This window comes from Camelina sativa, chromosome 5 (assembly GCF_030686135.1).
Source record: "Camelina sativa cultivar CO46 ecotype springtype chromosome 5, ASM3068613v1".
NCBI lineage: Eukaryota > Viridiplantae > Streptophyta > Magnoliopsida > Brassicales > Brassicaceae > Camelina > Camelina sativa.
Genome location: NC_141884.1, coordinates 39,889,007 through 39,903,186, shown reverse-complemented (window position 1 = coordinate 39,903,186; position 14,180 = coordinate 39,889,007). Strand labels below are relative to the sequence as shown.

Sequence of the window (14,180 nt, the reverse complement as noted above, 5' to 3'; positions counted from 1 at the left end):
TTTAAACCCGAAGTCTCTGGCCGAGAAGGAAGGTTTCATTTTATGTTGTGGCTTTAGTGTACTTGGTTTAGATGATGAGATTTGTGTTAAGAAAGATAAAAGAATTAGTGGAGAAATAACCCACGCAAAGTCATTGGATTACAAAAGTTGAAAACAAAAGCAAACTGAGTTATGAAAACACAAATCTTCTAGAGCACCTTTTTTTTTAGGCGAAATTGACAAATACATAAGAGAAAAAGAATGTCTGACTGGAAAGAGTTATAAGTCTATTTTTTTGTTGCTGTTGATGTTTTCTTCTTCCTTCGTAGGGGGGTGAGGGAATTAAATTCAGGTGGGCTGGTTGGTTTTATGTCCTCTTCATAATGTATCCCAAAATTAGACCGATGAGTCCGACCAGAAGAACGTACATGAACGGGATACCGCCACCTTGGCTCTTCTTGCTTTCACGCCTTAACTGATCCTGCACCATTCAATCCAAGAAACAATCTCAAGATTCTAAACTAAGCTTGTGAATGACTGGTTTTGCTTAATGGTATGGTGATTTAATCTACTAGTAATAACATTCAAGGAACAATTCTGATGTTAAATGATGGAGAAAAGAGTTTTGATAAGAGTCCAGGCTGGCCAAATGTAAATGCTAAGTTCAAGCATCTATTCTCAAAAACACTAGAAAACGTTTTCTCGTAGTTGTTAATCAACAAAGTAATCTTTTCGTTCCAAAAACAACAGCAAGGAGGATAGATGCAGAGATAGAAAGGATTCAAGTGGAAGTTGTATTACCAGTTCTCTTTGAAGTCTGTTGTTCAGTTGCATGGCAGACTGTTTTTCCTCGGTTAGCTTTGTGATAAGAGCCCTCGCCTGAAAAATCATTCAAAATTTAGCTGTAATGGAAAATGACCAGGGTCTCCTGGCAACTGCGTGTCAAATAACAGCTAGAGGATTTGAAAGCACAAAAAGTAATGGACGGCTTGAGCACTGAGTAAGCTTCTAAAAATGTGATGAACCTTTTTAAGTAATCAACGTACAGAAAGATTCTCAACCTAATAATCAGCCTAAAAGGTAACTTTTTTCAATAAAGTTACCTCCAAAGTTGTAACTAATCAGTTTTAGACGGAGCAAAAGCAAAAGATAAATAATAAAAGCTTTAAAAACTTGTCAAAAAATACCTCAGATGTGTTTTCTTGAGGTTCACCTTTGTCCACGCTAAATCTCTGAAACTAAAAAATTAATCACAAATAAACATAAAAATCTACAGAAAAGAAATGTAAGATTAGCATTAAACTCAAATCTAAACGTAAGATTGTAACATTAACTTACGGAAAACTCAGAACCATGTCCGTTATCAGAGACAGAAGCCCTTGGTGAAGAACCCTCTTCTGATCCTTCATGAACTGGTGATGGTGGTCGTGGTGGAGCAACATAAGTAACCTTCAGTTTAGTCTCCTCAACCAGATGCCCAGCCTCTTTGCTAAACTGCAAAGTTTCACCACAAGAAAAAACCAAAACCAAACTGTAAAATCATCCACACAAAATCAACAATGAAATGTAATCAAGTATACCATCTCAGGAGTAACTTCCTTAGCCGTGACACCAGGACTAGCAATCACACCTTGCAGCAGAAACTTGTCCTTACACTGCATATCAGAAGGAGCTTCCTTTTGAGCTTGCATGGTCACTATATCACAAAACACCAAACAAATAAAATAATTCATCAAATTCCAATTTTGGCAAAAAAAATAACAAAAAACACAAATCCATCTCGAAAGAGAGAGTGAACAGACCAAGAACTTCACAAGTAGACCTCGGAAGAACAACTCCAGTGTTAGGCCTAACACAATACTTTTTAGGATTCGTGGTCTTAACCTAATAACACAACAACACAAAAAAAAAAGCCTTCAGATAAAAATCAACAACAATTTTCTCAAATTCGAAAATCGAAAAAGAGAAAGAGAGAATTATATAACCTTAAAGGCGACATTATTATCAGTCTTGTTCGTCAAATACAGAGAGCAAGAGATCTGCTTCTTCAATTCAACTAAATAAATAATCAAATTACAATAAAAACGTTAACTCAGATCTGGGGAAGAAGAAGACATGCGAAACAACGAAAAGGTACAAAAACAATATAAGCTTACAAGGGAATTGAAGGTCGAGAGGCTCGACGGTAAGAAGCTCGCTGCTGGTACTCATCCTGATCAGATCGCCGGAGATTCAAATCGATTCTCTCCGTACAAACGAACCAAAAAACGTAAAAAAAGATTCCCCGGCGAATAGATTCGTCCCCGTGACGACGTCTCCGGTTTCAAGAGAGAGCAGTCGTCGATCGAGAAACCGAGATCGAGAGAGAGAGAGAGAGAGAGCTAATGAAGAGAGTGGGGACATCGCGCTATTTGTCTTGTTCATTTCTCAAGGGTATTATTGTCTTTTTACTTACATTTGATCAAAAAACGCAAACGCGCCTCTCTAATCGCAGACGCATTGATTGAAATTAAACAAAACAATCGAATCTGATCATAATAACGTACAATCTCTGTTTTGGTTACTGTTTTACCAACTTAGCAATACTAAAACGGTAGTAAAACCTATATAAATCTGCTTTTGCTTCTGTTTTTTTTTTTTGTCTTTGACAAGACTTAACAACTAAACGAAGAAACATACTTATATCTCTTTACTTAAAAGCAAGATAAATGCAAAACCAATCAAACTCTATAACAAGAGACGAACCAAAAATATTACTATGTATCATACCTAACTAAGAAGTGAATAATATAGAATATGTTTTTACCATTATCACCAACTCACGAATATAATAAAAGCTATACAGTGAGTGAAGTATAAGAGTTACAGATATGTAGTCTCTGACATGAGTTTTGAAAACTAAACGAAGAAAACATCTAATATCTGTCTTTACTTAGAAGCAACAGATGGTGGTTGCTGACTTGTTGTTGTTGTTGATCAAGATGCAAAACCAGCAAACCAAGCAACTCTCATGAGTTGCATTCCCAAGATCAATACCCACCAAGAGACAAGCCCACGAAGCATATGAACCACCCAAACCGGTGCGTTTACCTCTGCACTAAGCGTCAACCCTCTCATCAGTTGCAAGATTCGGTAAGCCTCGTAGACAACTGGTGTGACTAGCCAGACCGGTGATTGCCAGTGCCATGTGAGAATCTCTGTTAACGTCTGAACCGCTAGGAGAATAAAGTAAGGGAAGAAGAGAACAGCTGACGAGAGGAAAGGAAGCTGAGGCTGGAGAGAAGCTAGTAACCCGGATTGGGATCCGAAGAGAAGTAACGTTGGGACGAGAAACCCGGTTATGAGTGAAAACAAGTTCCAGAACTTGTAGCTAAACGGTGGTGTGCTGTTGCAGGACTGTGATGGGTCTTTAGGACGTGCGCATGAATCAGCCATCAAGAGGAAAAGTGCTGCTCCGAGGTTGAAAATACAATCTAGACCGATCAATGAAAGGAGACTGACAACGTTGGAACCGAGGAAGACTGATGACAAAGGAAGCCATAAAGTGGGTGCCATACCGCTAGTGAGGAGAACAGATGGACCTAATAGCCATATTGGCCATTTAAGTACCTGAACTTGAGAGTTGTTCTTTTGTTGTTGTTGCGCTGTCTCTTCTTCTTCCTCTTCTGCAGTCTCGGATACAATAGATTCGAAGACATTAGCGGTTTTGTCCAATACTATATCAGCAGCACCAGCTTCTTCTGAAGAAGCATGAATGAAAGGTGATGGTTCCCACTGAGAGAGTTTAGTTGTGCATAAGACACGGAGGTTTCTGAAACGGAGGTGACAAGATCCGGGGGTCTTCTTTAGGTTCTGCATCAAACTCGGGTTCTTGAGACGGAATCTTGGAGTCATGGTGCATAGAGACTTTGTAAGAGACACCATTCCTTGGCTCATCACCATTGAAGTCTCTAACTCTCTGTTTCTTAACATATAAACAAACAAAACAGAATACAATTCAATATTATCAGGACCAAGATGATTTTACATGGGACACTTATTAAACCGGATAATCAAAACCAATTAACGAGTTAGGAATCTTGAATTGGTTACTTTGTTCCAATTAGATCAAAATCTTGACGCAAACTTATAAGCATAAGGAGGAAATAAATCAAATTGAAGTCGATTTATCAAAATATATATATGCTGGAACAATTTTACCACGAATTCTCCGGAAAGCAAACACGAGAGCATTTTATATCAGGACGAAGAAGAAGAAGGCGATACTAAATTGGAGAAAAAAACTCACCGGTGAATCGCAGAACGGTAAGATCCCTAAATCCGTTGGATATTCTCTTCTCTATAACTAAAACGTCTCCGGGGAGTAGAAAAAAATCTTGGGAGTAAGCGTCGTGTTTGGATGCAAAGATAATCATGTCCGGCACATAAAACATCTTGGGAGTAACCCTCGTGTTTGGATGCAAAGATAACATTTGCCTCTCAGATATCATAATATGTGTCGATGGCCTGAATAGTCGGCCCATATGTGTTAGTGTTAGTGGATTTGTTAGATTAATTATTAGGCTAAGAGTACCAGCCATGCTGAACCAGATTAAACCGAAGTTAGCCGTCTCTTGACTGATTCGATTTAGTCTTTAGTCATGGACCACAACGTCCCAACTCCCAATCCCAATCTCATTGGTTTAGCTAGCTGGTTTTTGTCCATTACGATTAGGCATTTAGCTTAATTAGATTAGATCCTACTGAAGTTCACATAAAAATAAATAAAAATATATATATATATAGATCCTTTTGACAAAGTAATAATAAGATTACATTATATTATACCTCCTGAATTTGAACACCAAAAATGTTTTTTCTTTACTCTTTATCCCCTATATAATAAAACGGAAGTACACCATTTTTTTTGTAAACTATATAATATGGATTATAAAATTAATTATTTGATATTCGATATATTATAGGTTATATGAGTTGTAACCATTAATTAAATATCGATTTAAGATTCTCTTAAAAAAGGATATTCGAAAGAAACTCATCAAATCTCCAAAGAATATTTAATTAACCATATTAATATAGGTAACAAAAAACTTAATCACTCTTCCAAAAGAATGATTAAGTTTAAAAAAGTTCTCACAAAAGGAGACTGGAAAATCATTGATAAACTTTCAGTCACCAATGTGCTAAAACACGGGTTAATTTTAATCACTAGATACGATTACAGACAACCACATATTGTCCAAAAAATATTTTTAAACAATCACATAAATTATATTTTATATAAAAAGTGCAATATAAATAAAATAAATTTCAATCTGTGCTCTAGCATGGGTCCTAATCTAATTTTATTTTATTCTGGGCATGATAATTAACATTTTTATATCAGTTAAGAACACAATTAATATTGAATGTGTTGTGTTCGTTGTTTTTGTCACCCCTGTTTTGTTCCTTCATTGTTCCTCAATTATTTTGGTGTCGAAACCATTTAATTTAACAATAATAACACATAAAATCTATCTATTAACTTAATTCTAAAACTTTGGCCATGATCACTACAAAGCAAAAAAAAAAAAGGTGAAAAATTTATATACTTAAATACGCATAGTTACTTATATATATTTGTAGAATGAAGGCTTCTTCTCAATCATGATGTGTGTCTAACAGACAATGTGCTCTATATACACTATGATCATGTTTGGTTAATGTGGTATAACTCTAAGACGAAGGAATGTGCTCTATGTACACGGTACACCACATAGAAAAGTCTATTAATTCGAAGCAGAACATGTGTAGAATAGAACCGATTATTCTTTATATTCGCCACGGGTTTATATATATAAGTAAACTAAATTTAATATGACATGTAAGTAAATTAGTCTTTTAGGAATTAGTCTCTTGATGCGCTAAAATGAATTTAGTTATACACATATTTGAAGTACTTTTAAATCAGATACAACCTTAATATCGCACCATCAAACTCTTACGCTTCCACATCAATATAGGCCCTGTTCGAAAGAGTGACGCTAAAACAGCTGCAGCGAGCAGAAAAAATGACGCAAACACAGACAAAATCATGATTGATCAGAAATAAATAGTCGCTGAAGTTGGGATTTATTGTCGTTAGCTCCAAAGAAAGAGTCGCTGAAATTTCCGGCGATCGTTTTAACCGACGCAGCGACAGAAAAATCATTTATTTTTCACTATTTTTTTTACATTACGTGTCGCTCATTTCAAAACTCACTGAAAACAACGTTATATTTGAGTCGCTGAAAGGTGTCGCCGGCGACACTGTTACGAACAGGGCCATACACGTCATGAGTTACACCAGTATGAGCCGGTGGCTATGAGTTTTCCGCCGAAGCCAGCTCCAACTAAGAAACTTACGATGGGAGATTTACAATGAGGATGTAAGATCATGTAAAAGGTTACTTAAGAGTTTTTGTTTTCATTCGGAATCTCCTACTATGATTAAATTAAATTCATGATTTAATTTTACATCGTGCCTGCCATTTTATTTACAAAAAAGGGTATTTAACTACGTACTATTATCGACACCATTTACATTTGCTTTTGAAACGATTTGGCGATTGATATAGTAACTAGGTAGTAACCCGTACTATAGCACGGGCAAAATATTTTTATATAATTGTAGTATTTTAAATATCTAATTTAAGTTTGGTTTTACTTTGGATTATTACACGTATATACTATATAACCTAGAGGAACGGGAAACATGTCCCTGTCCCGTTTTATCATGTCTCGTTCCATCTCCTCTCTTCTATATCCATCATAATTTTTTGTCTTACTGTAACGCTCTGATCATCACCTTAGCGGACCCACCCATGTCCATTCCCGATCCATAGGCCCACCTCACTTAGTGGGCCCACATCCATTCTCGGGTCCACCACCATATCCGACGACCGATTTGTTACGTCCAGGAGGCTTTAAAGATTTGTTTACCATCCCTACAAATCACCACATGATCTTTCCATGTGTTTTGTCTCCACTCGCACAGTTCTGACAATCACTTTCCAGATGGTCACCCATCTGGAAACTATTCCAGCTTAAACATGTTTAACTCTAAAGTTCTCTCATGACCTTTGACCGAAAAGAAAACTGCACTTTGGTGACATAGGTGACCAAATCAATTTTTTAAACCTCTCCGCAAACCGGGATGTCATAATTATGATCGTTCTCTTTTACATAATTACGTGGTAGGCAATATTTTTAATAGAAATTGGGTAAGAAATTTAGATGGGATACCCATATTCTTCTTGAATATTTAATTTTTTTATTTAGTTAGTTTTTACTATCAAAAAAATTACAATTATAACAAACTATCTAACTATTTTAAAAAATTCTAAAATTTTGAAGTTACCCGTTCCAAAGTGGAGAATTACTTCACGAAATATATAAAGTCCATTTGAATATTTTCAAAAATATCCAAAATTTCAAAATATCCATCTCGTATTAGTTCTTTATATGTCACATAGTGAATTTTTTTAAGAAAATAAGTGCAATTTTTCTATTATATGAATTACCCATTTCCATTGCACATCCACTATTTCTCTAGTAACCTGTGCTAATGCACGGGAAAAAACATTTTAATATAAATTTTAAATTTGTAAAATGACTAAGAATTATATTAACTTGGGCGTTATAGCACATGTGCACTATTTTCATGTAAATTAATAAAATTTAAACTTAGACGTATTTAGTTTGGAACAGGATACACGTCCCGTCTCAACCTATCCCTGGTGTCCCGTTTTATCTCGTTTCATCCTGTCTCGTCTCATCCTGTTTTCCATCATAATTTTTTTGTCTTATGTTTTTTTTCTTTTAAGTAATTACTCGCTAGACAATATTTATTTAAAGAGATTGAGTAAAAAATTTAGACGGAATACCAGAGTTCTCCATTAATTATTTTTTTAGTTAGTTGAAATTATCCAAAAAATATAATTTCAAAAACTGTATATTTGTTTTCAAATATACCAAAATTTTCTAAGTACTCCTTCCAAAGTGGTTAATTACATGTTGCATAGTCAATCCTTATCCAAATTAGTGAAAGCTTGACACTTAAATTTATCTACCTATATTTTTCTATTTTGTACTTTTATCTAAAATTTATGTTCCTTTAAAAAATGTTCATTTTATTGCTTTTCATTATTCGACTTACCCGTTTTAGTTTATATATATTATTTCTTGTCTTACTACCATAAATATAATATTAGTATTTTCCATAAAAATTAGTTGGCCATTCTTTTACGGTGTTGTCAATACTTTAGTGTATATGTAGAATACCACAAACAATACCAAAAATAAACATGATCAACATCTTCAATACCTGGAAAATATACATTTTTTTTGCAATTCATCCATACTAATCAAGCACAGCCCATGTTTGTTGAAAATGTTAAAGTAATTTTGTTACGGGATGTTAAATCTCGTCCAGTCCCATCTCATCCCGTCCCGTCCCGTCCCAATCCATCCCATTAGAAATTTTATGTCCTATAACCATTCTATTTTAAATTATTACCTATATAATAATGTTATTATAATTTTTAGCTAAGAAATTTAGACAAAATACATTTCTTCTCCATTTGAATGTTTAATTTATATAGTTATTATAAATTATAATTTTTAAAGACTCTCAAAATATTTTTTAAAATACCTAAAATTCTCAAAGTAGTTCTTTACATGTCACATACTATTTTTTTTTTAAATCGTTTAAGTACACTGTTTTTTATTATACAAATTACTCATTTCTGTCTCACATCCAGTATTTCTCATCGTAATACCATAAATAGACTGAAATTTTAATCATAATTTAATTTAAAGGTTCTGATATGAAATTATGTGCATAAACAATAATATCTTTCGGATGATATTAGGAGTCTATTTAAAAAAAAAACTTATGACTAAAGATTTTCATTCCGTCTTTTGATTCAATTTCAGTTAAAATTATTTAATATTTTTTGGATCTTTGGTTAATAAATAAAGTTATTTAAAATAAAATCCAAATGATAGATGTTCTCCAAACAAATGACTATTAGAATGAAAGTGTGATCCAATTTCTTGTTTTTTTACCACTCTTTTAGGGTGTTGTCAATATTTTGGTGTATACATAGAATACCATAACCGGTACCGAAAATAAACATGAACATCATCTTCAACACCTAGAAAATATACATTTTTTTTGCAGTTCATCCATACTAATCAAGTACAGCCCGTGTTAGTTGAAAATGTTAAAGTAACTTTGTTACAGGTGTTAAATCTCGTCCAGTCTAATCTCATCCCGACCCGTCCCAATCCATCCTGTTAGAAATTTTATGTCTCATAACCTATTCTCTTTTAAATAATTACCCATATAATAATTTAATTCATAAATTTTGGCTAAAAAAATTTAGATAAAATACATTTATTCTTCCTTTGTATGTTTAATTTATATAGTTAATATACATTAGAATTTTTTTTAACACTCAAAATATTTTCAAAAATACTCAAAATTCTCAAATTATCCATCTCAAAGTAGTTCTTTACATGTCATATACTAAAGCTTTATTTAATCGTTTAAGTACACTATTTTCTATTATAGAATTTACCCATAACTGTGTTACATCCAATATTTCTCATCGTAGGACCATAAATACACTGAAGTTTTAATCATAATTTAATTTACATGTTCAGATATGAAAAAAAATTATGTGCATAAACATTAATATATTTCCAATGATGTTAAGAGTTTATTTATATATAAAAAAATTTCTTATGATTAAAGATTTTCATTCCGATTCGATTTCAATTGAAATTGTTTAGTGATTTTTGGAAATACTAAATTAAATTACTTAAAAACATTGGTAAAACATATATTCAGTCAAATAATAAACTATTTTAGGTCGTAAAATTTTAATTGTGTAATATTATATTTTTTAATAAAAATTAGTTGGTCACTCTTTTACAGTGTTTTGTCAATATTTTGGTGTATATGCAGAATACTGCAATCCGTACCGAAAATAAACATGATTATCATCTTCATCGACTCGAAAATAGAAACATTTAGGCAATCTATCAATAATAATTAAGCACAGCCCGTGTTTGTTAAAAACGTTAAAGTAATTTTGTTATGGGCTGTTAATCTCGTCCAGTCCATTCTCTTCTCATTTTGTCTCCTCTCAATCCATCCCGTTATAAAATTTAATGTCATATTACTATTTTCTTTTAAATAATTACCTATATAATAATGTTATTAATAAATTTTGGCTAAAAAATTTAGAAAAAATAAATGCATTCTCCATTTACATGTCACATAGTCGAAACCTTTTTTAAAAATCGTTTAAATACAATGTTTTCTATTATATTTTCAATGATATTAAGAGTTTATTTTAAAAAATTATATATAATCTTATGATTAAAGAGAGAGGCTTCGAGGGTTTTAGAGGTTTTTGATGTTTTGGGGAAAGTAACTAAATATTACAGATAGACCCCTTCATTTTTGACATATCCCACTTTTAACCCCTAACGTTTATATTCGACAAATTTTGAGATATTCCCACTTTTATACAGACTTCCATTTTAATCGTGTGTTACAGAGGTACCGTTAGTGGAATGAATTTTACTTTAGATACTAAAATACGATGCAAACAATTTTGATGAATCTGTATTATATAATACTTGATCAATTCAGATTTTAGAACAAAAAGAGACCAAGGTTCTTGAAGTCTCCCAAGGACATAAAAATGAGAGAAAAACTCAAAACTTTTGAAAGAAACATCTCTGCGATCTCCTAATAAAACAGTGCAATGGTAAACTAACTCACCTTAGCTAAAGAAAACAACAGAAAGTAACAGCTTTAAGTCAGATCATAAATTCAGCTTCTGAAAATCTGAACAAAAGTGAGTGAAGAGTTGTAGTACCAAAGCCCCTTCCTTATCGCCTTTATCTTCGCCACGGGTCTGGTTTTGGTGCTGAAATCTAAAACGTCATCCGCCCAGCAAGCCTACTCTTAGAGATTCGATATAAGAAACCAAAGAGCAACATTCGAAAATCGAGAAACTTCAACCCCAGATTTACCGCAGAAAGACGTATAATCACAAGGAGTGTGAGGGCCTTAGCTAACGGTGGGTATACCAAAAGTTGGAACACCAGAAGCCCAAGTCCTGAAAGGTTAGTAACTCAAATCATGAGTTACATTCAAGGGGGATATGGATAGAGAGAAGAACAAACTAAAGAAACAGAGTTGACGAACTATATACACGAAAACAATACCAACCGTGCATGAAAAAAGTGAGATCCTGAAAAGGTTTAATAGATAATGTAATAAGGAGAATATTTTTGGAAAAATTCCAAACAAACATTCACAATTTTCTGGACCAAACCCACCAGACCATCCATAGGTAAATATAACATGCACCTGATATAGCTAAAACTTGACCAACATCTTGAGATGAGAAGCTCAATCCCCCATAGCTTCTGTCACTGACGGCCCAGAGTGAAAATATCTTGCAAAGGTACCAAGAAAAAGGGTAAATTCATAAACAAAACTCCCTCTGCAATACTTAAAAACTTTACTGATACTCTCGGCAGGGCACCAAGAATACCAATATCTTAAAGCCGCTAGGAAGATTTGAATGAGAGGAGGAACCTCTAAAGCTAATTACTGTATGTCCTAGTGCTAGTAGGAACATTAAGATACCTGCAAAATTTGTCTGGAGATTGAACAATTTGTGAGCGGAGGTGTGCATTTTCTTGGACAGTTTGCAAAAGATCAAGCTCTGCTTTGGAAATCTGTACAGAGAAATACACATGTCAGGACTCAGGAGCAGATTTCACCTATCAGATTGAAGCATATGCAAATCGCCTGATTGACAAATGGGTAATTCAAAAAAATAAACTAAATCACAAAACCCAAATAAGTTTAAGGAAGGAGCTCTCAACTCAAGATCCTGCTGTTTCTTACCTCGTTATCCATCTGTGTACTCTTTTTGAAAGGTAGCTCGCAGTGACATCTGCTTATTCTTCAGTCCTAATATTTTCTGATTGAGTTCTTCAATGTTCGCTTCTATCTCTTGGACAAAACGGTGATAAATCCCTTTCAACGGTTTCATCAAATTCTCCAATCTCTGCATTCAACTGCATGGATAGCGCCATTAAAAAAAAGAGGTAATGGCTATCTATCTATGTGATAGATATTTATCTTGCATTACCTGGTAAAACTTTTGCCTCGCACTGCTTCTGCTGCTCATCAAGGAGAGTCATCTCCTAAGCCTTTGGTCTTACCAGATTCATTTTGTGAATCTCTGGGGTACATACATAAAAGAAGATGCAAAATAATCATGAGAGCATCAATTTTGAATCTCTCGTTGATGAGGACACTACGTTGATGAAGACACTACGTGACGGGAGAGATGATGATTTATGAGCATGAGTTTATCATCTTAAAATCATGATGATGACCAGAGAGGAACCCAAAATCAAAACACATCAAGATTCAAAAACAAAATTCCAATTAAATTTGGTTTTAAGCATTAGAGATAGAGAACAATTTATTTGGTTTTAGGTTGCAACCGAATTACCTTGTTGTAGCCGATAGATCTTTTATACGCCAACTGCTTCAAATCTGTTCTTAGATTTACGATTGCTTTGCACCATCAAATATAATTCCCAGAGTTCTATGGAATTCTCGAATCACTCTTTCAATTTTAGTACTGGAAACTAAGATCGAGAGCAGAGGCGGAAAAAAAAAATTAGGTTTCATGTCTCAGACTCTCTGTACATGAACGGCTAAGATGTTATGTTCAAAATAAAATGGAACGGCTGAGATTAAAAGCTAAAACCGGGTCATATAAATGGGTAAAAAGGATCCGCGTGTTTATCCGATTTCAGAGCCAATACAATGACGTTTTTATCCTTATCGCAAATAAATTATTTGGTCATAATTGCAATGGCATTGTATTGTAAATTCTTACAAAACTAAGGTTTTTTTCAGGCAATGTTTTACGACTAATAGTAGGGATAATGTAGGGTTTGTGGAAGGAGACTTTGAGACGAGAAACAAAAAAAGAAACTGAGAAACATACGTTTTCCCCATGTTAGTCCTTCAGAACTAGAGACGAGTAAGGAAACTTCAAGACAAAAATTGGAAATTTTCGATTAAGAAAACAAGTTCTACTTATCTAGGACCTGAAACTAGTCTAGTTTGGGATAAAGTGACAAAAAAACAGGTAAAAGTAAAATATTAGAGAGCTGTCCGATTTAGTTGACTGGTTATGAACCCTTTTTTTCTTTTATAATTGGTTTTGACCGATGATCTATTTTAACGTATCCGTAATTGATGTATCACATAATTTGTTACCAATTATAAAACCAGTAAAAGTTAGTCGGCACCTAAACTATACTTTTTTACCTCTTCTACTTGTTTTATTATTACTTTTCTTTCTTCTTTTTCACTAGAAAACTTTTAACCATTTCATGTCACCAGTTACGTATAACTGGTCCAAAGTATTAAAGCAAGGACACGTTATCAACTAATCAATTCTTTGAGTCACAATTAAAATCGTAATTCAAAGTGGGTTAATGTTCTTGAAAGTTACTTTATGAACCCGTTGACCAATTAAGCTTCGTCGTGTTACGTGGAAGCCACACTCGTTTGTTTTCTTTTAATTGAGATATATTTGTTCTCATATCAAATATAATCTCATACTACTATTGAAACTTCTTGTAAGTTGCGAGATTTATAACGGTGGCTGTATTAAGTGAAAAGTCATTATTATTATAAGTTGAATTCCCTTTTCTGTACTAGAAAAGCAGAACGAAAAAAAGGAACACTCGAAAACATTTAACTAGAGGAGAAAATTAAATGAAGAGGACTTGAAGCTGAAACCTGGTGGTGCATTGAGTCAGAGAGACACTTTAATCACGCCCAACCAAACATCTTTTCTTTGTGCTTCTCTGTTTTTAAACCACACCCAATGTGTTTTGTCTCCTTCTTTAAAAAAAATGTTGTCAACTTAGAATAATAACTACTGTTAAGTACGAGTTGAAAAGGTGATTTTACGAATACAAATTAATCAATTTTAATATATGATTATACATACATATATTATAATAGTATGATAGATAATTTATACAGTTTTTTGTAAGATTTTTTAGTCTAGAGCAAATCCTAATTTAAAGTCATTGTGTTTTAGTCTTCCCCAAAGCAT

General features: G+C 33.6%; 2 protein-coding genes and 1 long non-coding RNA gene across 7 annotated transcripts; all 3 read right to left on the bottom strand.

Annotated features, from left to right (window-relative positions):
- Positions 1-104: 104 nt before the first annotated feature.
- On the bottom strand, positions 105-2,628 carry LOC104788339 (vesicle-associated protein 1-1). Of its 2 annotated transcripts, none has more exons than XM_010514088.3 (8): positions 2,136-2,628; positions 1,965-2,035; positions 1,782-1,863; positions 1,560-1,675; positions 1,318-1,473; positions 1,167-1,217; positions 781-858; positions 105-460 (listed from the first exon to the last, which is right to left on the bottom strand). In XM_010514088.3, exons 1-8 carry the CDS (start codon positions 2,188-2,190, stop codon positions 347-349), a joined length of 723 nt encoding a protein of 240 aa, XP_010512390.1. In that variant the 5' UTR covers positions 2,191-2,628; the 3' UTR covers positions 105-346. The 2 variants fall into 2 exon arrangements, with proteins under 2 accessions (XP_010512390.1, XP_010512391.1); XM_010514089.3 differs by having other exon boundaries at positions 1,167-1,211.
- Positions 2,629-2,764: 136 nt separating this feature from the next.
- On the bottom strand, positions 2,765-4,440 carry LOC104788338 (uncharacterized). Of its 2 annotated transcripts, none has more exons than XM_010514086.3 (2): positions 4,268-4,440; positions 2,765-3,943 (listed from the first exon to the last, which is right to left on the bottom strand). In XM_010514086.3, the coding sequence occupies exon 2, from the start codon at positions 3,919-3,921 to the stop codon at positions 2,956-2,958; it is 966 nt and encodes a 321-aa protein (XP_010512388.1). In that variant the 5' UTR covers positions 3,922-3,943; positions 4,268-4,440; the 3' UTR covers positions 2,765-2,955. The 2 variants fall into 2 exon arrangements, with proteins under 2 accessions (XP_010512388.1, XP_010512389.1); XM_010514087.3 differs by having other exon boundaries at positions 2,765-3,937; positions 4,268-4,438.
- A 6,183-nt stretch (positions 4,441-10,623) lies between these two features.
- Positions 10,624-12,794, bottom strand: LOC104788336 (uncharacterized). 3 transcript variants are annotated; one of them, XR_015558038.1, is made up of 7 exons: positions 12,552-12,794; positions 12,183-12,275; positions 11,936-12,108; positions 11,672-11,763; positions 11,390-11,477; positions 11,249-11,270; positions 10,989-11,135 (listed from the first exon to the last, which is right to left on the bottom strand). It is a non-coding gene; the product is annotated as an uncharacterized LOC104788336 (long non-coding RNA). The 3 variants fall into 3 exon arrangements; XR_768219.3 differs by lacking the exon at positions 11,249-11,270 and having other exon boundaries at positions 10,624-11,135; XR_015558037.1 differs by lacking the exon at positions 11,249-11,270 and having other exon boundaries at positions 10,624-11,135; positions 12,183-12,412; positions 12,552-12,771.
- Positions 12,795-14,180: the final 1,386 nt, after the last annotated feature.